This window comes from Engraulis encrasicolus, chromosome 13 (assembly GCF_034702125.1).
Source record: "Engraulis encrasicolus isolate BLACKSEA-1 chromosome 13, IST_EnEncr_1.0, whole genome shotgun sequence".
NCBI lineage: Eukaryota > Metazoa > Chordata > Actinopteri > Clupeiformes > Engraulidae > Engraulis > Engraulis encrasicolus.
Genome location: NC_085869.1, coordinates 55,675,170 through 55,702,669, shown reverse-complemented (window position 1 = coordinate 55,702,669; position 27,500 = coordinate 55,675,170). Strand labels below are relative to the sequence as shown.

At 46.3% G+C, this 27,500-nt stretch overlaps 1 protein-coding gene across 1 annotated transcript in view; it reads left to right on the top strand.

Moving 5' to 3' along the window:
* Positions 1-27,500, top strand: part of si:ch211-45c16.2 (mitogen-activated protein kinase kinase kinase 13-B) — an 82,332-nt gene that overhangs the window by 39,835 nt on the left and 14,997 nt on the right. Inside the window, exons 3-11 of the mRNA XM_063214349.1 lie at positions 10,200-10,390; positions 11,132-11,921; positions 15,082-15,268; positions 17,212-17,302; positions 18,124-18,224; positions 20,375-20,533; positions 23,731-23,889; positions 24,296-24,404; positions 26,138-26,247. Coding sequence (XP_063070419.1) covers positions 10,304-10,390; positions 11,132-11,921; positions 15,082-15,268; positions 17,212-17,302; positions 18,124-18,224; positions 20,375-20,533; positions 23,731-23,889; positions 24,296-24,404; positions 26,138-26,247 — 1,793 coding nt within the window. The 5' untranslated portion in view covers positions 10,200-10,303. The remainder of the gene's footprint in view (positions 1-10,199; positions 10,391-11,131; positions 11,922-15,081; positions 15,269-17,211; positions 17,303-18,123; positions 18,225-20,374; positions 20,534-23,730; positions 23,890-24,295; positions 24,405-26,137; positions 26,248-27,500) is intronic.

Below are 27,500 nucleotides of genomic sequence, written 5' to 3'. Positions count from 1 at the left end.
CACACACACACACACACACACACACACACACACAGATACAGATCTACAGTAAGTACTATACACACAGACACACACACACACGCACACACACAAAGGTTAGTGGTCATGGTCAATATTGGCACTGTGTTTTCCAGTCAGAAGTCAGAAGGTGATTGCAGGAAGTGCTAAATTTAGTCTACCGATGCAATGCAGTGTGGTTAGAAGGCGGTTTCTGCCCTGGGCTCAGAGGGAGGGAGAGCGAGAAAGAGAGAGAGAGACTGGTGCGAATGTGCTAGTTGTCTGCAGCTGTGGCAACCCAAATCCAAAGTACTGTACCGTACCTATTGTACAGTACCCAAGGTGAGCTGCACGTGTGCAGTTTGTGGGTCTGCAATATATGCAACTTATTCTAAAGCACATGCACCACATACACATAGTGATACACACATTACACATTAAGCACACCCACACACTTTTGTGTGCAACGCACGCACGCACGCACGCACGCACGGACGCACGCACGCGCACGCACACGCACGCACACACAAAACCATGTGCACCTGGACATGAAATGTGCACTGACATCAAAGTGCATATGTGCTTGGACCGTTGGCTTAGCGATATTTGACTCGCTGCCGTTGTTTGGCCAAACGGCCTGTTTCCCAGAATCCTTTAGTAAAGTCCAGGAAGTGGCAAGGCCACAGGATTGCAGGTTTCACGTCTGAGGTGTGCTGGTGTCAAACCGCCTGTCTGTGTGTTCTCGTTTTGATTTGTTTTTCTGGTTTCGTTTTTTAAATCTCCTCGCTCTATTTTGTGAATGTTTTTATCCCTCTCTGTGGGGAAAGCCCATTCCGCTCTCCATTTAAGTCTTGCCATTGCCATTGAGGTCTTTTTTGTTCTTCTTTTTTGTTTTTCCCAGTGCACTTTTATCAGTCCTATAATCTGTGTTTTATGTGTTTTTTTATGTGGTCACTTTCTTGACATTTTTCTTTGTTGTGACTTCTCTCTAACTCTCTTGATTGCATGTGCCTCTCTTTCCTTATCCATGTCTCTGTTCATCTGTCTGCTGTCATCTTTACTTACTTTTTACAGTATGTCTCTCTATCAGTCTATCACTCTGACACCAAATTCCAAATATTACATGCATTCTGTTCACTCTATAGTGATAGCACAGTGCACAGCACAGGTTCCACTATAACAGGGGTGGGGAACCTTTTTCATTCGAAGGGCCACTTCAAAATCATCCAAGAGCCGTAAAAGTCCTCTGAGGGCCGTATTATGAACACAAACCAGGATTTTCCCCTACACTTTAGGACAATATTGAAGGCAGCCATCTTTAAAACAGACCCCACCTTCTCTAGGTCCCCTGGATATAACTTAATTGCTTTGTAAATTTATTTTTTAAGTTTACTTTACAAAATATGTCATATTTCATGTGAAGCTGCATAACATTAAAACTATATCGAGGGCCTGATGAAATGGCCTCAAGGGCCACAAACGGCCCTCGAGACAAAGGTTATCCATCCCTACACTATAACAATAGCCATTAGTTCACACCCTATGTAGTGCACTGTGTTGGAATAATGCAACTAGTATACTGTGCCTCAGTAAGAAATGCAGTGTTAGAACACACAGGGACAGAATACAATATCGAAGTAATCAACTCTCTAAGTGTCGAATTAACACTGCACTTTTACTGTGTCCTGAACAAGTCAACATTTCAGACCTTGTGTCGGTCCTCTTGCCACCTGTACAGTCTAGCTGGTGGCAGGCCAGTTCACTCTTTGCTCCGCTACATCATGGCAACATTGCTATGGCAGTGCTGATATCCTTAACTAAGATTACGAGTTGGCCATTGCAATGTGACAATAAGGTGATGACAAAGCAGAGGCTCTATGCATGGGGGCTCATGCCCATGTCAGAACACTCCATCCATCCTTCTCTCTCTCAAGATTCCAGATTAAACAAACATTGCTTTATTACTTTGACTTTTGAAGTACATTCAAGGTTGGCCAATTACAAAGAAAAACAGAAGCATGGAGATGTATTGATGAAATGTGGAGGTCTTTATTGTTTTCTTTCTCTATCTGTTATGTCTAACCCATAAATCTGTCTCTTTGCCCGTCTCTTTCTTTTCCTCCTCGGATCTATAAGACGCCACCCTGCACTGTACCACCAGTCTGATCTCCAAAATTTCCGTGCTTCTGGACACGGATGTTAAGGACACGAATTCCGTGTCCAGGAGCACAGATTTTACCAAAATTCTGTGCTCCTGGACACGGAATTGTTTTCCGTGATGGACACACGGAAGTGCTTTCAAATACATACCAAATGCTAATCCTAAACTAAAATAATGCTATAGCAATTTAAGTTGTGCCCTGATGAAAACATTCCCTAACCTTAACCTGTCATTAGACATATTTTTGAGAAATGCCTTTTCCAGTTGGTTGATAGGCTATCAAATTCATATAATGAATGAAAGAATACTAGCTGTGCCCAGACCAAAACAATCCCTAACCCTAACCTGTCAGTAAGAAATGTTTTTTTTGAGAAAAAATATTTGAACTTGGAAAAATCCTGAGAAAACACAGGACTATGGAAACATAGAGCTGTGGGAGTATAGAGAGAGCACTTCCGTGTGTCCATCACGGAAAATAATTCTGTGTCCAGGAGCACTGAATTTTGGCAAAATCCGTACTCCTGGACACTGATTTCGTGTCCTTAACGTCTGTGTCCAGGAGCACGGAAATTTTGGAGATCATGTTGCTACCACACATCCTATTTTTGCAATCTTTTTCGATTCCTCTCCATCCTCTCTATCCGTGCAGTATAATCCCTCCATCCTTCTCCCCCTTCTCTCTTCCTTACTCCTCCTATGCACCGCTCCGATGCTGAAGTATACCCCAGATCCGTCCATCTCTTTTGCTGTCTCTTTTTCCTCCCTCTTGCCCCCTCCTTCTCTATGAAATATAAACCTGGCCTCCATTTTTTTCTCCTCTTTCCTTGCTGTGGTTTCTGTGCATGTCTCTGTCTGTCTCTGTTTCTGATCATTATTGAAGCTCTTCCTGCCCCTCCATCTCTGTCTCCCTCCATCTCTTCATCCCTCCCTCCCTTGGCACTATGCCCTCTGCTCTCTCTCTCTCTCTCTCTCTCTCTCTCTCTCTCTCTCTCTCTCTCTCTCTTTCTTTCTTTCTTGCTTTCTTGCTTTCTTGCTTTCTTTCTTGCTTTCTTTCTTGCTTTCTTTCTTGCTCTCGCTCGCCCGCTCCCTCCCTCTCTCCTTCTCTCTCTCCCCCTCCCCTCCCCTTTCTCCCTCTCTTCCTCTGTGTGATGAAACCCAGCTCTGTGCATCTCTGGCTGGGTGGAATTACCCAGCTCGGCTGTGGTGTCGTGTCGTGTCGGCTCCTGCAGCAGGCCACTTGCTCCCTCGGCCGACCGACCAGAGGGCTTTATCCGATACTTGAGACTCCAGTGAGAGACAGACACAGAGACCGATGGATGGAGAGGGGGAGATAGAAATGGAGATAGAGGGAGCACGCTCTCTTTCTTTCTTTCTTTCTTTCTTTCTTTCTTTCTTTCTTTCTTTCTTTCTTTTTTTTCCTCTCTCTGGTCTGTTTTGATACCCGTCTCCTTCTACTTTTCCCCTCCCTACCTCTCTTTTTATTTCTCGCTCTGTCTCTCTGTGCCTCTTGAGTTCATAATTGTCGGCTGTTATAAGCACTTTTGAGTTTCTTGGCTCTCTCTCTCTCTCTCTCTCTCTCTCTCTCTCTCTCTCTCTCTCTCTCTCTCTCTCTCTCTCTCTCTCTCTCTCTCTCTCTCTCTCTCTCTCTCTCCATTCCATTCTATCCCTCTCTTCGTCCTTAAGCTCTGTCATAGCAGAAGGTGTTAAGAAAGAACTCTATCTCTCCTTCCTCTACTCCCCCTCCTTCCCGTAAAGAGGGTCAGAGACATAACCTACCTTCACCTCTGTCTGATTTTCTCTATCCCTCTATCCTCCTCTCCTCTCCTCTTCTCCTCATCTCCTTATCTCCTTTCATTGTTGGGGATCACTTTCTACACTGGGAAGAACACACGGCAAATAACAGTTATCTCCATCTTTTTCCTCTGTTCTCATATTTTTTCTTTCCCCTCTTCTCTTCTCTTCTCTTCTCTTCTCTTCTCTTCTCTTCTCTTCTCTTCTCTTCTCTTCTCTTCTCTTCTCTTCTATTCTCTTCTCTTCTCTTCTCTTCTCTACTCTTCTCCTCTCTTCTCTTCTCTTCTCTTCTCTTCTCTTCTCCTCCTCTCCCCAGATTAATGATATTACTGTTATTGCCGGATATTAATGGTAATTACCGGAGTAAGTATAGTTTTCCCTCCTTCTCGTCCTCCACCTCTCTGTCTCTCCTCCTCCTTTCTTGCACTCTATTTCCTCTTCTCTCTCCTCCTTTATTTACTTATTTCTGTCTCTCTCTCTGTGCTGTATTGGGGCAGGGATTTATTGCCTACCGTACCTGAGAAACCGTTCTCCCCCTAACCCGCACTCTCAGCACCTCTCTCTCTCTCTCTCTCTCTCTCTCTCTCTCTCTCTCTCTCTCTCTCTCTCTCTCTCTCTCTCTCTCTCTCTCTCTCTCTCTCTCTCTCTCTCTCTCTCTCTCATACTCTGAGGTATATATGCATTATTGATGCTCTGCTGGCATTTGACTCGTTCCCCCAGCTCTCACATTACCCACAGCACAGCACAATACACAGCACTGCACAACACACAACACAACTCTACACAGCACCACAAATACACACACAGCACAGCACCGCACAATACACAGCACTGCACAACGCATACCACAACTCCACACCGCACCGCAAATACACACACAGCACAACACCGCACAATACACAGCACTGCAAATACACACACAACACAGCACTGCACAACGCACAACACAACTCCACACCGCACCATAAATACACACACAGCACAGCACCACACAATACACAGCAATGCACAACACACCACACAACACAGCACTGTACAACGCACAACACAACTCCACACCGCACCGCAAATACACACACACACAGCACAGCACAGCACAATACACAGCACTGCACAACTTACAGCACAACTCCACTCCACACCGCACCACACAACTGGACCGCACAGCACCGCACAATACTCAGCGCTACACAACGCACAACACAACTCCACACCGCACAGCAAATACACACACAGCACAGCACCGCGCAATACAGCACTGCACCGCACCGCAAATACACACACAGCACAGCGCTGCACAACGCGCAGCACAATTCCACACTGCACTGCACCACGCCACACTACACAGCACTGCACCGCACTGCACCGCACAATACACAGCACTGCACAACGCACAACACAATACAGCACCGCAACACACATTAACCACAGCGCAGCATAATACAGAGCACTGCGCAAGGCAGCACTGCACAACACACAACACCGCATCACAAATACAATAAGCACCACACAGTACTGCATAATACACAGCGCTGCACATCGCACTGCACTGCTCATACACACATTCACACACAAATGCATGTATGTACACAGCACAATGCACAACACACAGTACTGCACACACACACTACAGAATACAGATACAGCACATACACCCAGTGCAGAACTGCAGCACAGGCCAACAGATAAAAATGCACAGCACAGCATCAATCACACTGTACTGTGACAAATGCACAGAGCAGTAAACACAGTTTAGCACACTGAAGGTGCAATACAGCATCGATAAACTGAAAATGAAAAGAAATGACACTACATAGTGCAACAAACACAGAGCACAGCAAAGAACACAGCAGTAATTGATGTACTCCTTGTTCTGGGTTAGTTGCTTAACCAGTTCCTTGCATTTTGATTTACCCCCCGGGAGCCACCCGAGATAAACTTGATCTAACAGAATGTGACACAGTACAGTTCCACACAGCTTGAAGGTCAAAGGGCACAGCGGGATGTGTTTAGTATTTTACACAGCATTTCCTCGTTTCACCTTGTGTGTGTGTGTGTGTGTGTGTGTGTGTGTGTGTGTGTGTGTGTGTGTGTGTGTGTGTGTGCGTGCGTGCGTGTGCGTGCGTGTGCGTATGCATTTTTTTCCCCTGGACATGGTGTCCTGAAGAGACTGTACTATATGTGAGAGAGAGAGCGAGAGAGAGAGCGAGAGAGCGAGCGAGCGATCTTGGCCAGGGCGTTCTTTGTAGAGACTGTATTATGTGCTTAGTGAGAGAGACTGAGGCAGCAGTGCAGTGCAGCTTACAATGCTGATGCGGGCGCCACAGGGGTGGACCTAACCACTCAGCCTGGGAACACAACAGCTGTGGAGCAAGGGTGCTGGGCGTGCGTGCGTGCGTGCGTGTGGTGTGTGGGTGTCTGTGTGCGTTTTTGCTACTTTGCCTTATTTGTGCTACACTTCGTTAAACATTGTACATGCCACGTATACAGTTGCTCGACATGTATACAGTAAAGTGTGTGTGTGTGCTAGTAAGTTAATTGCGTGTGTGGGTGTGTGTATGTGTGTGTGTATTTTGCCCAGCTGAGCTTCCTGGGTGACTTGTAGCCAGGTCTTATTTAAAATGTCCACAACAGACGTAAAAATAAATTTCTGTCCAAGCGGCGCAACAACAGCAAACACAATGACCATCAACCCTGTATACACACACACTCATGTATACACACACACGCACACATGTATACACACACACACACAGACCCTGTACCGCTGCGAGGGAGATCTGTCCCTTGCCGACCGCAGCAGCAGGGTCATTGCGTAACGACACAAGTGCATGCACACACCACACACATTGGCACGCACACACACACACACACACACACACACACACACACACACACACACACACACACACACACACACACACACACACACACACAGCAGATTATAGCCAGTGTTGGCTGGCGTGTACGGCCATTGCTTCTGTTAGTGGTGATGGTGATGATGGTGATGGTGATGGTGATGGTGATGATGATGATGATGATGATGACTGCATTCGTTATGGTGATTGGACTAGGCTACCCTATAGCTCATGTTTCATTTATTTCCATTGGTTGGCTAGCTACACAATGAAAATGCAGAGGCGTGCGTGCGTGCGTGCATGTGTGTCCATGTGTGCGTGTCCATGTGTGTATGCGCGTCTTCTTCTGTGTCTGTGTGTATATGACTATAGAGACAGTAGTGATGCTCAGGCCAGGCAGAATGTGCCAGATGTTGAGCCTGCTCCATCTTCCCTAATGCCTGACTGCTTAATCCCATCCCATCGCATCCTGTCCTATCCTAGCACAGCACAGCACAGCATAGGCCAGCACAGCACAGCACAGCACAGGCCAGGGTTAGGTAGGGCGGGCCAGTGGAGCCGGGTGGGGTAGGGTGGGGTGGTCAGTGGAGCGGGGGTGGGTGGATGGGACAGAGGGTGGAACAGGGGTGGAGCAAGGCGTGGAAGGGTGGGGGGAAAGGGGGAGGGAGGGACGGTGTGGCGAATGGTGGATCAGAGAGGCAAAGCCAGGATAGGGCAACTGGTGGACGGGCAAAGCCAAGTTAGAGGAAATGAGGGAGGATGGCAGGGACAAGAGGGGTAGGCAGAGGGTATGGCAACTGGGGCAGGGCAAAGCTGGGGGTCGGACAAATGAGGGGTGGCAAAGCTGTGGGAAGGGCAATAGGGAGGTGTATGGGAGGGGCAGAGGATGGGGCAGCTGGATATGGGCAAAAGCCAGGATAGGGCAACTGCTGGGTGGGAGAAGTCAAGATAGGGCAAGTAATGGATGTGAGGGAAAGACCACAGGGCAAATAGGAGGTGGCAAAGCAGAGGAGTTGATAATTGGGGGGTTAGAGAGAAAGGGAAAGAGACTGGGCGATTGTGATTGGTTGGTGAGAGAGGGAAAGTGTGCAGAGATTTGTGGATTAGAAAGACAGAGGATGGATGAAGGACAGAGGGTGAGTGGGTTGTGGGTGGGGGCTGGGCAAGGAAGGCAAAGCAAGGGAGGGGCAGAGGCCGATGCAATTGGTGGATGAGAAAGCAAAAGGATGGGACCATTGGTGGATTACCATGACTGTGTAAGGGGCAAGCTGTGGATGAGACGTTGCAAATGCTGACTGAGTGGGTGGGACAGTTGTATACAGAGAAACAATTCAATGTACTTTCCAAAAATAGAATAAAAAATACAATAGCTACGTGAAACCTCAGCGGATGAAATGCGATGATAGTGGAATACACAGCGAGTGGGGATGTTACACAAGAGGGAAGGGCGAATTACAGTAGTGTGTGGGGAGGGGCAAAATAGATGGGAAGAATGTAGATGGGAGCATGTGTGATTGGTGGATGAGAGGAACAGAGAGTAGAGAGCCTAAGTCATGCCCTTACATGTGACCCAGAATAAATTAATAAAAAAAAACAATGAACAGGAGTCAGTGTTGTTGACATTTTTTGGGCTCTGATTCATTGTTTTTATTTTTTATCTTGGGTCCCATAGAGGCGCATGACTTAGGTCCTGTTTGGGGCAGAGGGGTTGTATATTTGTACTGTGTAAAATGTGTTTTACCTTGTCTGTTTGTAATATTGTTAATGTGCTGCTACATTTGCCAGGGCTCTCTTGGAAAATAGAATTTTATCCCAATGTGATTTTGTTATCTTCTTTAACCCTCTAGCTACCATAACGGCCGTGAACGTCCGGCTGGATCTGTACCAGAACGGCCGCGGCCGGCCGGAATATTTTCATATGAAAATACGGCTGAACGGCCGTCATCATGCAGTTTTTCCAGCTTTCAAACACTTTAGCTCAATATTACAGACCCTCCTCGATATACTTTCAGTATAAAAACTATATGTTTATATTATATTATTTTTCAGCATTTTAGATTTTATTACGAGATGCGCCGCTTTATGCGATTTGGCAATCTGCGGTCAATTCAAATGACGGCCGTCCGAGATTGGATGGCTACAAACACAACCATTCTGTTTCTACAACCAATATACACTAAATATGAAAACTTCCAACCCTCTTCGATCTATTTTCATGGTCAACAGCACATGTTTATGACTATTTAGGCTATTTTTAGATCATGTTGTAGTCTGTGATGCCTGGCGCGTCTTACCTGTGCCAAATTGGGAGGGGAAACTTCCTTACAGCTTCATTCATGTCCTGTCTGCTATCGCGGACACTTCTACGGTTATCCTTACACGTCTTTGGCATGGTTTAGTTCAAACATTATTAGCTAGTGTAGTCCATTACCGTTATACCGCTTGAAACCGCTTGAAAACAGGACTTTTGGGTGAGCGACATTTGTTGTCGTCACATGATCATTGTTCAACTTTGACCCTGGATGGATGGATGGATAGACGAAGGATAGATAGATAGATGGATAGAGAGATCGATAGATAGATAGATAGGCCTAAATATATAGATATATAGATAGATAGGCCTAGATAATATCGGATTTTATCACATTTTCGTCATTTAATCCACATCAAAGGCACTCTATGAGAATACTGAACAATTAATTATCCATAAATGATATACCATTTGAAAGTGTGGTTTCTCTACTTTAATATGAAAGTAACTTGTAATTGACACTTTTCATTTCTTTTCAAGTTATTTGACATTATTTAAATTATGACCAAAATGATCATTTTCCCTTAGAATTCCTGGTAGAATTCCGACCTATTCAAAAAAAATCCTGGTAGCTAGAGGGTTAAATAAATGTAAAATGAAGAATGAAATGTATCAAGAAAGTATAATAGGGTTGGAGTGGACAGAGGGTTTGAGGATGTGGCAAGCCAGACCACTGTGCTCTAGCGATCCTGGTCCAGGCTGCTCAGGCCTTGGTTATCTGACTGATTGACTTTGGTGGTGTTATCAGGAAATTAGGCCTATGCCTATATACTCTATGTTTACTGTTTGATTACTGTATATTGGAGTTGGATGTATGGATGCTGGATGTGTTCCTGTCTTTTGGTGTGTTCTGTCCTGCTGTTCATGTTAGTGGATTATAGCTGTATTACTGTATTGTATAACCAGCTGACTACTACACTTCTCAACAAACATAACTAACCAATTCTCTCTCTCTCTCTCTCTCTCTCTCTCTCTCTCTCTCTCTCTCTCTCTCTCTCTCTCTCTCTCTCTCTCTCTCTCTCTACCTCTCTCTCTCTCTCTCTCTCCCCCTCTCTCTCTCTCTCCCTCTCTCCCTCCACAGTTATCTACCAGAGTGGCAATAGAACCCTACTCTAGGGCCCAGGCGGCGGTGGCAGCGGCCTTGCAGCTGTCGTTTGATTGGTCGGCAGCTGGGGGCCCACGCCCATGCACACGCCCAGCGGCACCATGGGAAGCTCCCCCGAGGTGCTCTCCTGGGCCTCCTGCCCCAGCCTGCTGGTGGGCAAGCTCAAGGTCAGCCGTTGGCTCTTATACATTACATTACATTGCATTGCATTTGGCATACGCTTTATAACCAAAGTGACTTACAATCGAGGACATAATCATAGCCAACATCACTAGCAGATACAAAGTGCACAGGAAATATACAAAGTGCACAGGAAATATACAGAGCAACACGTGCAGACACGCAAAAAAGGGTTAGTTAGGTTTACAGTACATATACACTACACAGAGTACATATGTAACCAAGGTCTTACTGCACTGTCTGCCACTCAGCGCTCTGGCTTGCAATCTCCTAGCAACGCACTGGAATGGGAGCACAGGTTTGAAATCACTGTGCTAAAGGTGTAGGCCAATCACTGATCTAAATAAATAAAAGGAATGCCAGGCTTCTATAGAATTCTTCTAATGCCGAACTGATCTTTCAAAGCTAGTATTATGTACATGTACAGATACACATGTATAACATAGTTTACGCCAACTAGATGAACCTACTCTTGCAGCCGGTAGCTTGTAGCTTGTTCATGGGGGACTAGTATTTCTTATGTTTACCTACCTATACAGATACTGTAGGGGAGAACATATTATTTGTTATGCCTAATTTTGCACATGAACGTTTGTCATGTCTATGCCTGGGACATAATTTCTTAGCGCCACTGAATGTCCAGTTCAGGTAAAGAAACTGACGATTAAGCTGACTTTGACCGTGACTTGACTTTTGACCTTGACTTTGATCTTTCTCTAACCTTGAAGGAGGAGCTGAAGATGAGTGTGGTGGGGGACGCCATGAAGAAGAACAACTCCAACAGCAACACCAACAGCAACAGCAACCCCGCCCCTCCCCCCTCCACGATTGGTGGGAACAACAACTCGTCATCCAATCAGGGCTCTCCGCTGCTCCCCCATAACACCACTAACACCAACACTGGGTCCAATAACGCCAACCCACCACCAACAACAACACCAACACCTCAACAACAACAACAACAACAGCTGCCACCCCCCCAGATCATCACAGACCTGGCGCCCCCCACTCACCTCCCTGTTCCCCTGCAACACCTCAACCTGCCCAGCAGGGGTGGCGTCGGGGACGAGGACCCGATGCTCGGGGGCATCAGCCCCCCCATCACGGCCCTGAGCGAGGACTCGACGCGCGAGCAGGACCACTTTGACAACAGCATGCTGCAGCTCCAGGACCACGAGAGGGAGGCCGAGTCTCCGTGCTCCTGCGGCCAGGGAGGAGGCCTCAGCGGCGGGGAGGAGGGGAACGAGGACGGCCACGGAGGTGGCGGTGGTGGTGGTGGAAGTGGAGGTGGTGGAGAAGGGTGCTTGGAGGACCATAACTGTGGGGATGGAGGAGGGGAGGGAGGAGAGATGCACCATCGGCATCATCATCACCATCCCCACCCGGATGACATCAAGCTGCATTTCCACCGGGCGGGCCAGGGCGGAGGCTTCCTGGAGGGGCTGTTCGGGTGCCTGAAGCCCGTCTGGAACATCATCGGGAAGACCTACTCCACAGAGTACAAGCTGCAGCAACAAGGTGAGACACACACACACACACACACACACACACACACACACACACACACACACACACACACACACACACACGTCCTCCAGAAGACCTACTCCAGCAAGTACAAACTGCAGTAGCAAGGTGAGACTCAGATATAGACACACACACACACACACACACACACACACACACACACACACACACACACACAACCAATTATGCAGAGTACAAGCTGCAGCACTAAGGTGAGGGACAAAGACGCGCACGCACGCGCACGCACGCGCACACGCACACACACAGGGTGTCATTGAAGAGGACATACTCCACCACAAATTGCAGGTGCAAGGTGAGGGAGACAGTGTGACAAAGATAGACAGTGTGAGTCAATCTGTTGTAATCTGCGTCTTTGTCACATATAGTGGTAAATTCATTCATCAGTAACTTCACAGCATGTGCTATTCCGTCCAGCATGTCTGGGACAATAACATATCCTTATACTTTGTATTTGTGCAAAACATTTAAGTCACTACACCCATACAACACTGTGAGTCGGCGCTCCCATTGTTTTGACTGTCAGCCTCCGCTGGCTCATCACTTGGTCTGCTGGGCTCTGTCTGGTCTGCAGTAGCCTGAAGGGCCTCCAGTTCCCCTGGCTCTCTCAAACAGCGCTCAGCCCAGCTGTCCTGCCCAGCAGGCGTTCTAGAATGCCACCGTCGGAACATGATCACAAGAGTTCCGGCACGGAATGGAAAATTAAAGTGAGGTTTCTCCTGTCTGAGGGCCGAGGGACACAGAGATCCAGTTAGATCCACTTCAGGCCAGACACGCACATTCATCCCCGCATCAATGTTAATGGACCGGTCCAGCTGTCCATGGCTGAATGTGTGTAATGGATCAAACCAAGCTAGAGTTGCAGTTGAGTGGGGGAGGAGAATGAGTTGGGTTTAGTGGAAGCCAAATCCCAGGTATCCCAGCTATACCCAAGAGCATATACTGTACATACATTAGGTGACACACAAAGGCCACCCCACACACCTGCATAAACAGATGAAGAAGCAAGTATGCATGGATTACACACACACACACACGCACGCACGCACGCACGCACGCACGCACGCACGCGCGCGCACACATACACACACAGACACACAGAGAGAGAAAGACACACACACATGTGGTAGCTGTGCGTGGTATAAAATAAGGCATTTGCTGGATGAATTGAGCAGGGCAGGGCTGGGTTGGGTTACTGCATCTGTCTCTGGTATGATGGCAGGCATCTCTTCCCTCCACCAGCTGCCTACTGCCCTCCTCCTTCTCTCTTTGGAGAGTAATACTAGTATACATGAAACTGTGGCTCTGTTTTGATATCGTAGAGTCTGTTTTGATGTAGATATGCGTGCAGTGCCGTGCACACACACACACACACACACACACACACACACACACACACACACACACACACACACACACACACACACATACACACACACATGTGCACACAGGCGCACACACACGCACACACACACACACACACACACACACACATTCTGTGTGCAGGTCAGATAATTCTGTATCCGTCACAGTCTGTTAATGTTGTTATTGTGTCATTGTCATTGGTTTGGTAGCACATGTGTCACTGCTGTTGTGTTGTTAGCATGATGGTATCTGACAGTGTTAGGTATACCAGGCAGCGTCAGCAGTCGAGCTCATATCCGCAGGGGGTCATGTTGGCTGCATTGTTTCTCGTATGCAATGAATTCATATCATAGACAGTCACATGGCCAGACATGTATACGTGTACAGGTACTGTATATGCGAAATATCAAAGACGATAGAATAAAACAAAATAGAATTGCTATGAAATAGAATAGAATAGAATAGAATAGAATAGAATAGAATAGACAACATTGTGTTGTACCTACTGTATAGATATGTGTACAGTGAGATGTTTGTGTTGTTGTCGTGTCATTGTGATGTGTCAATGCTGTTGTGGCGTTAGCATGACAGTAGCAGCACCATCAGGGTTAGGCATACTAGGCATTGTCAGCAGTGCTGCTGATTTAGACAGGGGCAACCCTAGACGATAGATAGCCTCCCATTTTGCTATGCACTGTGCTGTAGTCACGTACATACAGTGAGCTCCGATCATAGGCAATCGTATCCTTAATCTCCTCCTGGGGATCAATAAAGTTACTCTACTCTACTCTAGGCAGGCATGTGCATATATGGAGCATGTATGCTGTACATATTATAGAAAATCTGTCATGTGATTTAGTCCATCTGAGTAGAATAGAATAAAATAGAACAGAATAAACAACATTTTATTGTCTCTATTCACATGACATGTGCACAATAAGATGCATCGCATAGGACCTAGGCAGTCACAAGTGTACATTAGATTTCCAGATTCTTAACAGGTGCATTTCTCATGGACACACACAGCCACTGTGATCAGTGAGGGCAGAACAGGTGTGTGTGTGTGTGTGTGTGTGTGTGTGTGTGTGTGTGTGTGTGTGTGTGTGTGTGTGTGTGTGTGTGTGTGTGTGTGTGTGTGTGTCTGTGTCTGTGTCTGTGTCTGTGTCTGTGTCTGTGTCTGTGTCTGTGTCTGTGTCTGTGTCTGTGTGTGTGTGTGAGAGTGTGAATATGTCATGTGCCGTGTGTGTATGTACCAGGCTTGTACGAAATTCCGAATGGAAAGAATTTCAATTCAAAATAATGCCATAATATGAACACTAGGTGGTGCCATTACCTTGAATTTCTTTGAATTTAATCTACACCACCCATTGAAAGTACATAGAACACCACCACCTAGTGTTCGTATTATGGCATTACTTTGAATTGAAATTCTTTCCATTCGGAATTTCGTACAAGCCTGGTATGTACCCACTATACGTGTATGCACTCTGCCTCTCCTTGTACCCTGCAAACATGTCGGAGGTGTTGTTTGAGGAGACACAGGGGGTTGTGCATGTGTAACTCATCTCTCTCTTTCTCTCTATCTCTTTCTCTATCTATCTCTATATCTCTATCTCTTTCTCTTTCTCTTTCTCTTTCTCTCTATCTCTTTCTCTATCTATCTCTATATCTCTATCTATCTATCTATCTATCTATCTATCTATCTATCTATCTATCTATCTATCTATCTATCTCTGTCTGTCTCTATCCCTCTCTCCCCCCCTCCTAGTAGACATGTGGGAGGTGCCGTTTGAGGAGATCTCGGAGCTGCAGTGGCTGGGGAGCGGGGCGCAGGGGGCCGTCTTCCTGGGCAAGTTCCGCTCTGAGGAGGTGGCCATCAAGAAGGTCCGGGAGCAGAAGGAAACAGACATCAAGCACCTGCGGAAACTCAAGCACCCCAATATTATAGCGTTTAAGTACGTCAAATGCACACACGTAGATACATGCAGGCATACGCACACAACAGAAGGAAACAGACATCAAGCACCTGCGGAAACTCAAGCACCCCAATATTATAGCGTTTAAGTACGTCTCACGCGCGCACACACACACACAACAGACATTAAGGACCTGAGATAACACAAGCATTCCAACATCATAACGTTCAAGTATGTCACTCGCACACACATGCACACACGTACACACACGCAGGCATACGCACACAACAGAAGGAAAGCACTGTCACATAGACAGACAAACAGACACAGGGAAGACACAGGCACATTATAAAAACATTGACATAATAAAAATGTAAACCTTGTTGAAGCAAGGGAAAAGTACCTCCCATGTGTCGTAGTGAAAGCAGAAAGCCCACCTGTGAAATTCCCATTGGCTACGGTTACGTTGTGAAGTGTTTACATGCCGTTTTCAAAGCGGAATTAACCGTTATTCAGAATTAAAGTGAGTTAATTCGGAATTAAATGTCTCATGTAAACGTAGCAATTGTCAATCTGACCCAGCACTGTGTGAATGCAGCCATCACACTCCATCTTAATTCCTACTTAATTCAGCATCCCCAAGCTGATTATAATGGTGGGGGTTGTTTGTTTATTGTCTATTGGTTGGTTAAATACTGGATTAGTGAATCCATTGCTGTAACTCAATCTCCATGATTTATTTCCTCTTTCCCCTTTCCATCTGCTATCTCAGGACACTGCGGGATAGAAGGCCTGAAATACTTCAGTGCCTGGTTCTGGAAGTACGATTTGGGCTTAAGAAGCTCAGAGTCTGGCCTTTTCAGCAATACATGGCCAACGCTGCTAAAGCTGACATTTCACTTAAGCTCTTGAGAAATCTGACATTTACGGCATATGCGATACTTTTCAGAAATGGAGCGGAATAAGTGATGGAAGGATGGATAAAATATTGCATTATCCATGATATGGAATACGCTTAAATCATACTGTGTTTTTTACAGAATCATGCTGCCGACTGCGTTTGCCAAAAAAATCTGTGAAAAGAAAAACATTAAAGCGTATCATTTTTACTCAACTGCATTCAAGGTGTACCTACATTTTGCAAATTTGACAACTCACATTTTGTAAATGTATTTCAGCAAGGCTAGAGACGAAGTGCTATATTTCAGCAATATTGACATACCCATTAAGTTTGCATTTTATACTTCATATTACAGCACACTTCAGCAAGTCAATGCAGAACTGTGCAGTCTAATGCAATTGGCCTCCCTTCACAGCACAAAGCCATGCTGTGAACTTGAGTGCAGAACAAGGCAATGTTGTGTAGTGTGTACGGCGGTGTCTCTCGGTGCAGGCAGAGTCAATGTAGGTTCCAGTGTAGCCCAGAGACAGCACTACTCTACTGTCTAGCCTAGCCAAGCAGGGTGATTTAAAACAATACAATACAGTGCAAGTGTGTGACGATGTCCTCTTCTTGTTTTCTCTTCTTCTCCTTTCTGTTCTGCGCTGTTCTTCTCCTTCTACCCTTCTACTCCTTCCTCAATCCTTTCACCCCTCCACTCCTCTCTACTCATTTCCTCCTCCCCTCACCTCATCCGGACCTCTATTTTTCGCACCCTTCTCTCTCCTTCTTCACTCTCCTCTCCTCTCCTCTCCTCTCCTCTCCTCTCCTCTCCTCTCCTCTCCGCTCCTCTCCTCTCCTCTCCTCTCCGCTCCTCTCCTCTCCGCTCCGCTCCTCTCCTCATCCCCACCTCTCTTCTCATTTCCTCTCCTCATCCCCACGTCCACTCTCCTCTCCTCTCCTTTCCTCTCCTCTCCTCTCCCAACATCTCTTCTCATCCCCACCTCCACTCTCCTCTCATCTCCTCTCCTCTCCTCTCCTCTCCTCTCCTCTCCTCTCCTCTCCTCTCCTCTCCTCTCCTCTCCTCTCCTCTCCTCCTCAGGGGTGTGTGTACCCAGGCCCCGTGCTACTGCATCATCATGGAGTACTGTGCCCAGGGACAGCTGTACGAGGTGCTGAGGGCTGGCAGGAAGGTGGGTCTCATGTCTTAATCTAGTAAAACACAGACACAGACACGGACACAGACGTGCCCGCACACAGACACAGACGTGCCCGCACACAGACACAGACGTGCCCGCACACAGACACAGACACAGACGTGCCCGCACACAGACACAGACACAGACGTGCCCGCACACAGACACAGACACAGACACAGACGTGCCCGCACACAGACACAGACGTGCACACATACAGGCACACACACACACACACACACACACACACACACACACACACACACACACACACACACACACACACACACACACACACACACACACACACACACACACACACACACACACACACACACACACACACACACACACACACACACACACACACACACACACACAGGCAGGTCTCTAAAGTTTCTTCCTATATGTAAAGGCCGGGCAATCCCCAAATCCACTGAACATGTCGAATAAGCATACGGAAGCTTATTTTCACATTCAGTAATAAAAGTAATCCCTCAATTGGCTAGTAGTGGGTAGTAGGAAGTGTCCTCTGGCCTTGTCAGTGTTGTCTTACTTATATACACTGGGTTGTGTTGTGTTGTGTTGTGTTGTGTTGTGTTGTGTTGTGTTGTGTTGTGTTGTGTTGTGTTGTGTTGTGTTGTGTTGTGTTGTGTTGTGACTACCTGGGTGAAAGACGCATTTTCTTCAAGGCAATAAAGGTGTCATTCATTCTTTCATTTTGTAATTAATTTCATTCATTTGTTTATTCCTCCATTGAATCATCCATCTGTTTATTTGTTTATTTGTTCATCATTTCATTTACTTATCCATTGAAGGTGACTCCGCGGCTGCTGGTAGACTGGGCATCAGGCATCGCCAGTGGTATGAACTACCTGCACCTCCACAAGATCATACACCGAGACCTCAAGTCCCCCAAGTGAGTAGTTCTATGACACATGCACACGCACACGCACACGCACACACACACACACACACACACACACACACACACACACACACACACACACACACACACACACACACACACACACACACACACACACACACACACACACACACACACACACACACAGCCATACACACATACCCAGAACTTCAGTCTGTTCAGTACACATTCACACACACACAGAAAAAATACTGCAGGACACAAGCACACGATTACACATGCTTTTCTTTGGGAGGTTGGGAGGGTAATTAGTTGAGTCTGCGATTCCGGGTAGAGGTTGTTAATATTTGATCTCCCCGCCCGAGCCAATGAAATTAAATGTCCACCTTCCATGCTCCTAAAGGTGCTTGGTGATTGGATGAATTTGCCTCTTCAGGCTACGGTATTTCTTTCCCATTTAAAGAGACAGACCCGTGTACTATAAGAACACTGTGGTCTTTGAGACACACACGCACGCACGCACGCACACGCACGTGCGCACACACACACATACACACACACGCGGCACAGCAAGACAGTGGTGAGGAGTAATTTGCTGACATTGATTTAAAGGAGGAAAAAAACCTATTCAATTAGAGGGCCAGACTTCATTCTCCGTGTGTGTGTGTGTGTGTGTGTGTGTGTGTGTGTGTGTGTGTGTGTGTGTGTGTGTGTGTGTGTGTGTGTGTGTGTGTGTGTGTGTGTGTGTGTGTGTGTGTGTGTGTGTGTGTGTGTGTGTGTGTGTGTGTGTGTGTGTGAGAGAGAGGGAGAGAGGGAAACAGGAATGGAGAGAGACAGATAGAAAAGGAGAAAGAAAGGCACTCTAACTGACTCATCAGTGCTCCTTCTGCTCCTCTCTCTCTTCACATATCACTCCTTTCAAACCTCTCCTCTCTCTTTACACACACACACACACACACACACACATAACACACACACACACACACACACATACTGTTCTTGTCATTTGTAAGTTATTCTTCTATACGCTATATATTCTATAGTACACTACACTACACCAATAGTGTTGTACTTAATTGCAATGCTGTGCCATGCTCTGCCATGCTATTCTTTGCTATGCTATGCAATGCTATGCTATGCAATGCTATGCTATGCAATGCTATTCTGCATATGCTATGCAACTGCTACACTTGCAGCCCGCTCACTGCACCCCCGTCCTCTGAGCGGTGCAGGGTGGAGCGGAAAGATGGATGGAGGGAGGAGGGGAGGAGGCAGGGATGGATGGAAGAGACGGAGGGATATAAGAGGCGGGAGGGAGGGGAATAACACCCACTGGGGAATGAACAGCACTGTGTACTGAGAGGGCAGTTGGAGTTCAACTCCACTATCAGAGGGGAGAGGGGAAGGACGTTCCACATACAGTAGCAGGGGCACTGCCTTGAGGACAAGACTAATGGCTTTATTTTACTCCGTAGATAAAGTAGTACAGTGCATTTTTTTTTTCTTGTCGTTTTGTTTTTGGTTGTTTTAAAGGCCTCGTCTATAAATGTTTTGGAATAATTAAGTGGGATTATAATCTTGCATAATTTAATGCCTTCATTATTTTTTTTCATTCTAATCTTTGCATAAAATGGCCTCCGTCGCTAAATAACACAACATCCAGTTATATAAACAAACAAACAGTCAGACCAACAAGTGATGTAAGAGGGAAGAGGGCAACAGACACGGAGAAACAAGCGCTGCATTGATGCGGGCACACGACACGTGTCAACGCTGGCTGCTACAGAAACGGTACTCGTGGTCGGCCTTTGAGGAACAAAATATGAATCGACAGTGAAGCAAGTCATCTTTCCTTACAAAGAGACAATGGCTGAACCATTGGCCACTAAGTCACTTTTTGATGATATGTGGTTCAATTCTTGTAATCAGAAGCGGAAGTGTATTTGTTTTGTAGTGATGTCATTTTTAAGGTTCTTCCTTTTGCACTAACACCGCTCTTCCCTGTTTTTGTTATTCTTTGTTGTTGCGTGTATGTGCGTGTGCATATATGTGTGTGTGCCTGCTTTGTTTTTGTGTCTGTGCATGCTTTGTGTGTTCCTGTGCGCGTGTGTGCGCCTGTGTGCCTCTGTATGCGTCTGTGTGTCTGTGCGTGCGCGTGTGTGTGTGTGTGTGCATCGCAGTGTGTTGGTGACCCATAATGATGCGGTTAAGATCTCGGACTTCGGGACGTCCAAGGAGCTGAGCGATAAGAGCACCAAGATGTCCTTCGCTGGTACGGTGGCCTGGATGGCCCCGGAGGTCATCAGGAACGAACCCGTCTCGGAGAAGGTGGACATCTGGTGAGGAGTGGAAGAAGAGCTACACACATGCATACACATACGCAGACACTCACACATGCAGACACACACACACACACACACACACACACACACACACACACACACACACACACACACACACACACACACACACACACACACACACACACACACACACACACACACACACACACACACACACACACACAGAGAGAGAGAGCCTGAAGCCAAAATACACAAACACCAATCATGTGAAAAATGCGAACAGACGTACGTAAGCCACTTCATAACAGGCCTATAAATACCATAATGAATGCAGTGTCACTTCATAAATTACCCATAAGGCCACTCTCTTTATTGTGAATAACTATGCCATCTGTGGCCCTCCTGCTCTGCGAACAGTCCACGTGTCCGTTAATGTTTTTCTGTGACCGAACGGACTAGGTAGGTTACTTACAACAGCTGTGTAGTGAAGGTAGCAGCGAAAATCATTAAATAGGGGGCAACGTGGCTCAGTGGGCTGGTGCACTGTGCTGTTGCTCAGAGGACCCGGGTTCGATTTTGGCCCGAGGTCATTCACGTCTCTCTCTCCCACTCATTTCCTGACGTCTTCTTCACTGTCCTGTCTCAGATAGAGGCTAAATAGTCCACAAAAAAATATTTAAAAAAACTGTACTGTAGGTTGGAGTAATAAACATTGAACTACACTAGTGTCCATTAGCCTAGTCGTGTTGGATGAATACTTCATATATCTCTCTGTAGTGTTGTCGATATGTGAAACCACTAACGGTAAACTATAGGAAGGAGTAATATGCATGAAACTAGCTGGCTAGCACTTTATTTATCAAGTAGGCCTACACACACAGACACTCACACATAATGAGATCACAGCAAGTGGGTGGTAGCAGTGACGGATGTGCGCTAGCTTAATAAATGAGCCATTAGCCTTGTGCTCCTTGTAATGATTGTGTAGCCCAGTGGTTCCAATAGGCTACTGGTGGTCGTACTACCCATACGAGCAGTGTTGCCACATGGTACACATATTGTAAACAAACCAAATGGTTGTTTAAGGCAACTGAATAAAAATTCTGACATTATCGTATATCGTGTCTTTGATCGTTCAGAGGACAAAATTATGGTACAAATATGATGGTTACAGTATATCTGGCAATTCTGGTTGGGACCCCTATGACAATAATATTATAAAAGGCTCTGTGTAAAATGGCTAAATCCTTCAAGGTTACAGTAGAGTAGGGTAAAATAGATTAGATAGATTAGATAGATAGATAGATGGATAGATAGATGGATAGATAGATGGATGGATAGATAGATAGATAGATAGATAGATAGATAGATAGATAGATAGATAGATAGATAGATAGATAGATAGATAGATAGATAGATAGATAGATAGATAGATAGATAGATAGATAGATAGATAGATAGATAGATAGATTGCATATAATGTAAAATAGACTATAGTACAGAAGAGTGTACTGTTGATTATGCACTGACTGTTAATCTCTTGTATACTGCACAGATAGTCTACATTGGCAATAAAGGGGTGGGTTTGGTTTAGGTCACGGTTGATGTACTGTACCACTGGCATTTCTCCACCCGTAATGTTATCGCTATCCCAGTACACTGTCACCAGAGATGCTAAAGTATTCAGATGTTAGCATTGTTCAGAGGTCTCAAGGTAAACAGTGTAGTGTTATTGCTTTTGCTAGCCCCATGGCTCCCGTGTTGCTCCCGTGTTGTGTATTTGAAACGTGAGCTGGCGAGGTGTTATCTCTCCGTGTAAACTTCATTTGTGATGGAGAGGCTGTGACGCACACAGCGCTGCTGTCTGTAACTCAGCACTCTGGACATCATCAGCAACTGTTGTGTGTGTGTGTGTGTGTGCGTGTGCGTGTGCGTGTGTGTGTGTGTGTGCGTGTGCGTGTGCGTGTGCGTGTGCGTGTGCGTGTGCCTGCGCCTGCGCCTGCGCCTGCGCCTGCACATGGAGATATGCTGTCATTATTCATGAAGCCACATAACTAGTAGCTGTACCAACTATACCTACACTATACACTGTTAGTTGTACAGTATTGATACAAACTACATACACATTTATTAAATTAATATTTAATTATACTTTAACAGCTTACATATTGTGACTACTAGTACTACTACTACTACTGCCATCACTACTGCCGTTGTTATGAGCTCCATGTCCAATGACATTATTATTGTTGTGTAGCTACAGTATATGTTACAAATGGCAGTTTCTACTTTAACCACTACTACTTCTATTTCTACTACCACCTGCAACTGGTGTTTTTTGCCAGTAATCATAAAAGCGATCAAATTCCAGCACACTGGCCATTTCACTTTTGCTCTGTTCACGATGTTTTGTGACCTGATGAAGGTCGTAGACAAAAGTGTTGTGTCCGAAGCAAAAGCCCCTTTGTCAATATGCAAGACTTAAACAGTTTTTCTGATCAATGCTACCACCAGCATAGTCTGATTCGATTTTCAAATCTCTCACAATCTCTTCGAGACTTGGTCTGACCAAGAGCATAACAATTAACATTTCCCTTACGACATTTCCCAAATGGCCTCCCTTGGTTTGCTAATGATTGTTTGCTTCCCAACAAAGTGGGAGGAGTTCCCTTATTTGCAGGAACCCAGAAAGTACCGGTACTTGCATTGCTCTTGACCTGACTGGTAGCAACGCTAAAGCTGTTGCGTCACTAGGAGGGCGTGGCCTAGCTACCACCAGCACTACAAGTACTGATATGGCCTCCATTTCCATTGTTGCAGTGTAACAGTAGCCTGGTCCTGACCATCTTATAATACTATCATTTCATTTCGTATTCATGGTCTGGAGGTTGTTTGATCTGACGCGATTGCAAGAAGCCGGAAGGCCATTTTCGGAAAAATCAGGATTTATCTTATAAGTCGTTGAACAAACATGTCTGACGTCTATCTATGGCGGTTTAACAGACATGTCTGACATAACATCCTACCGTAGGATAAAAGCACAATGTAGGACCATTTGTCGGAACCCCGGCGCAAATCCTACCGGTCAACATCGCTCCACAGAAACGGGTACCAGACGTAGTGCGGAGCCAAGTACAGGAAGTATGTAGGATGGTGCGCGAGGCTAGTGTAACAGTGTTCCAGTGCTGTGTTTAACGCTCCCGTTTCTCTCCTCTCCTCGTCGCCTCCTACAGGTCTTTTGGGGTGGTGCTGTGGGAGCTGCTGACGGGAGAGATCCCCTATAAGGACGTGGACTCCTCGGCCATCATCTGGGGCGTGGGCAGCAACAGCCTCCACCTGCCCGTGCCCTCCACCTGCCCCGACGGCTTCAAGATACTCATGAAGCAGGCATGGTAAGGAAGGAGCGCTCCCACTGTTCGGCATGGGGTATGCTTGATGTGTGACACAACAAGTGCACATACTTTCTTCAGAAAAATCAGACCACTATGCACAAAATTGACATACACAGTAATACGCATGGCAACGCACTCATGCATGAAAAGAACACACGTATCCTGCAGCAAGCATACCCTGGGCCTCAAATGTGCCCCCGAGTGATGACTGGACAGGTTCCATTATTGGGTCAATTGCCTTGCCCCAGCAATCACCATGCCCTATTACCTCCCTGTTCTATCCCCTGAGCGTTCCAAATCTGAATGATGATGGTTATGCTCTTGGTTCTTTTGCTCCATTCTGTTCTTGGTTCTCTTGTTAGCCACTCGCTTCTGTTCTGCATCGACCTTGTTTCCTGTTCCACAGGCAGGGCAAGCCAAGGAACAGGCCATCGTTCCGGCAGATCCTGCTGCACCTGGACATCGCCTCGGCGGACATTCTCGGAGCTCCTCAGGAGACCTACTTCAAGTCTCAGGTGAGAGGCCAAGAGTGCTCAGGTGTTCACAGGGTTGAGACTCGGACGCTTCAGTTCAGACTTTCAATTTGGACTGCTTTGGAGAGCGTCAAGGTCATTGGCCATAAAAACAAAGGGTTGGTCAATGGCTGGACAGACGAACTGGAAACAAGCTGATACAGAAATGAGCTGTTTAGATGGGCAACATTTATTTTCTGTCAATAAATTAAATGAAGCTACAGTAGCTACACATACTACACAATTTTGTAGACACATTCTAGAAAGAAATATGTACTATAAAGCCTCATGCCTTTCACTCGGATAGAAAGCCAAGTGCACATGAAGCAGCTAAATTTTCCAAGGAAAGTTGGCCTTTTCCCCTACTCAGGAGAGCCCTGGTCAGGCAGTGCAGGTGAGGGCCAGCAGGAATCAGGTGAGGTGCAGATGGGCGGAGCTTGTAGTCTACAGGTAAATCAGCAGACCGTTCTCCGAAGATTAGCTCTGGTGTCTCCACTGCTTTTAGGTCAAGAAGTGGCCACAGTCCTTAAGTGTCAGGTGCATGTGCGTGTGTGTGTGCGCGTGTGTGTGTGTGTGTGCGTGTGCGTGTGCGCGTGCGCGTGCGCGTGTGCGTGTGTGTGTGTGTGTGTGTGTGTGTGTGTGTGTGCGCGCGCGCGTGTGCATGTGTGCGTCCGTGTGTGCTCAGGAACGTTCGATCTCAGGTAAGCTTGGCTTGCCTTGCCGTTTCCAAATCACTGGAGGGGTTTCGGGTGAGGCCAGGTGGCCTCCAAGCCCTTGCGGTTAGCCTCCGAGAGTTTGGGTTTCAGGAGAGGACTAAAAGCTCACGTTTCGGGTGAAGAAACACAGAAACGTTTGGCTTTTTCTGGGTACCGTACTCTGGAACTTCAGTGTACTACATCTCTTTAGAAAAGCTCAAGAGCTCATTTAATACAATGGAGACCTTTGTTATCCCATCTTCATCTGTCCTTTATTATGTATGGAATAGCGGCCGACGAGGTGTCCCTATATCAAGGGAAATAATGGACGAGACGGAGCGTTCTAACAGCCCGACGGTGCAGCAAAGTCCATTTTCCGAAGGCCGCTATTCCGCTTATCACCCAGTTACCAGCATTTCAGTGTTAATTTATTAATATGTTGATCTAAGGCTTCGTGAGAAAGTAGATTAACCACTGCCTTGGTACGTTGCTATGGGCACCACTTCATAATCTAGTGAGTCGCGCCTCTATTGGAGGCATGTAAGGCCGCGCGCAGATCGTTGGGGTGACTTGACAACCAAATGCAATAGAATTGACGATTGGGTTTTCACTTGACAACCAGCTGCGATAGAATTAGTAACGGGGTCTTGACTAGACAACCAGATGCGATAGAACTAACGACGCAGTCTTGACTAGACAACCAGATGCGATAGAATTAGTAACGGCACTTCGCCAGAAAGTTAGAAAAGAAGCAACTAAGACGCCTGCACGCCCGCATGACATCATAGGTGTCCTGCTACCGGGGAATAAAGGATACCTGCTCAGCCAATCAGAAGATGTTCCGTCTGCTCACGAGGTGATAATGTACTGTAAAAAATGTTAATATGAAATCACTGTCCTCAAGATGAACCATTAGTGTTGTATGAATCAAAACACAAGTAATATTATCAGGGTAGTTAGGATCGCTGATCATTATGTTTTCTCAACCTATAATGTAATTTGCATGTTGTTTGGGTGTGTGTTTGCATTGTTCCTGAACAGTCGGAGTGGCGGGAGGAGGTGAAGAAGCACTTTGAGAAGATCAAGAGTGAGGGCACGTGCATCCATCGCCTCGACGAGGAGCTCATCCGCCGCAGGAGGGACGAACTCAGGTGAGGAAAACGGCTGAGATGTGTCATGGGCCAAACCTGTCCAAAATGTTCATTCATTCACTACTTTCTACTTGAGACGGTGGTAGAGGAGCATTTGGTAGAGGAGCCAGTTCGGTTCAAGACCCATTTTGTCTGACCCTCATCAATGTGCCCTTGAGCAAGAATTGCTCCTGGTGGCAGGGTGGTGCACTGTGATTTATTGTGTAATTTGAGGTTTTTAAAAAAAGAAAAAAAAATGCTTAATATTCTTCTTGCTGAACAGTGTCCGAGCTAAAGTGACAGTGTAGCCAATGAGAGAAAGACAAACTGACGCTGTGGTCAGTAGCATCCCTCGCATTTAGGACACCGTGTCACAGAGATGGAAAAAAGAAAGAGGGAATCAGAGAACCAGAAAGAGAGAAGCACTGAGCAAGAGAAAGAGAGAGGCAGAGGATGGAAAATGGGACACGCAAAGATTAAAGCCAATGGCTAGGTCAGTTAGAAACAAAAAACAGGTGGAGAAGAGGAGGAGGGGGAAAGAGAGAGGTCGGGGAAATGACGTACAAGCGAGCGTCAGTGACACAAGATGAGGCTCAGGAGTGTGTTTCAGACATACAGTACAGTATGGATGGACCTCACTAGAAAGAACTTACAGAACGCCATGTGGAAACACGAGTCTCTAACTGCTGTGTGTGTGTGTGTGTGTGTGTGTGTGTGTGTGTGTGTGTGTGTGTGTGTGTGTGTGTGTGTGTGTGTGTGTGTGTGTGTGTGTGTGTGTGTGTGTGTGTGTGTGTGTGTGTGTGTGTGTGTGTGTGTGTGTGTGTGTGTGTGTGTGTGTGTGTGTGTGTGTGTGTGTGTGTGTGTCCGCGCGTGCGCGCATGCATGGACTCAACTGTAGGGGTTAGTGTGTGTGTAGATCCATTCCTTATGGTGTTGATGTCCTGGTGTTTCTTTCGGTCTCATTCTGTCTGTTTTCAGTTTGCCTTCGCATCCTCCATTTCTGTGAGCCCTTGCTTTCACAGTCTCTTTCTCTCTCTCCCCCTTCTGTTTGTTTATCTTGTGCTCTCTTCTTTCCTGTTCTATACCTCTTCCTTTTCTTCATTCATCCCTCCCTGTCTCCCATGTGATAAGGTTAGGAAAGTGACTAAACTCTGCAGGCGACGTGTTAATGATGATCATGATGATGTGAAATTGTGTGACAATGAATTGGTGACTCATGGCAATAATGGGACTCTTCTCTTCTCTGTTACTCTCTCTCTCTCTCTCTCTCTCTC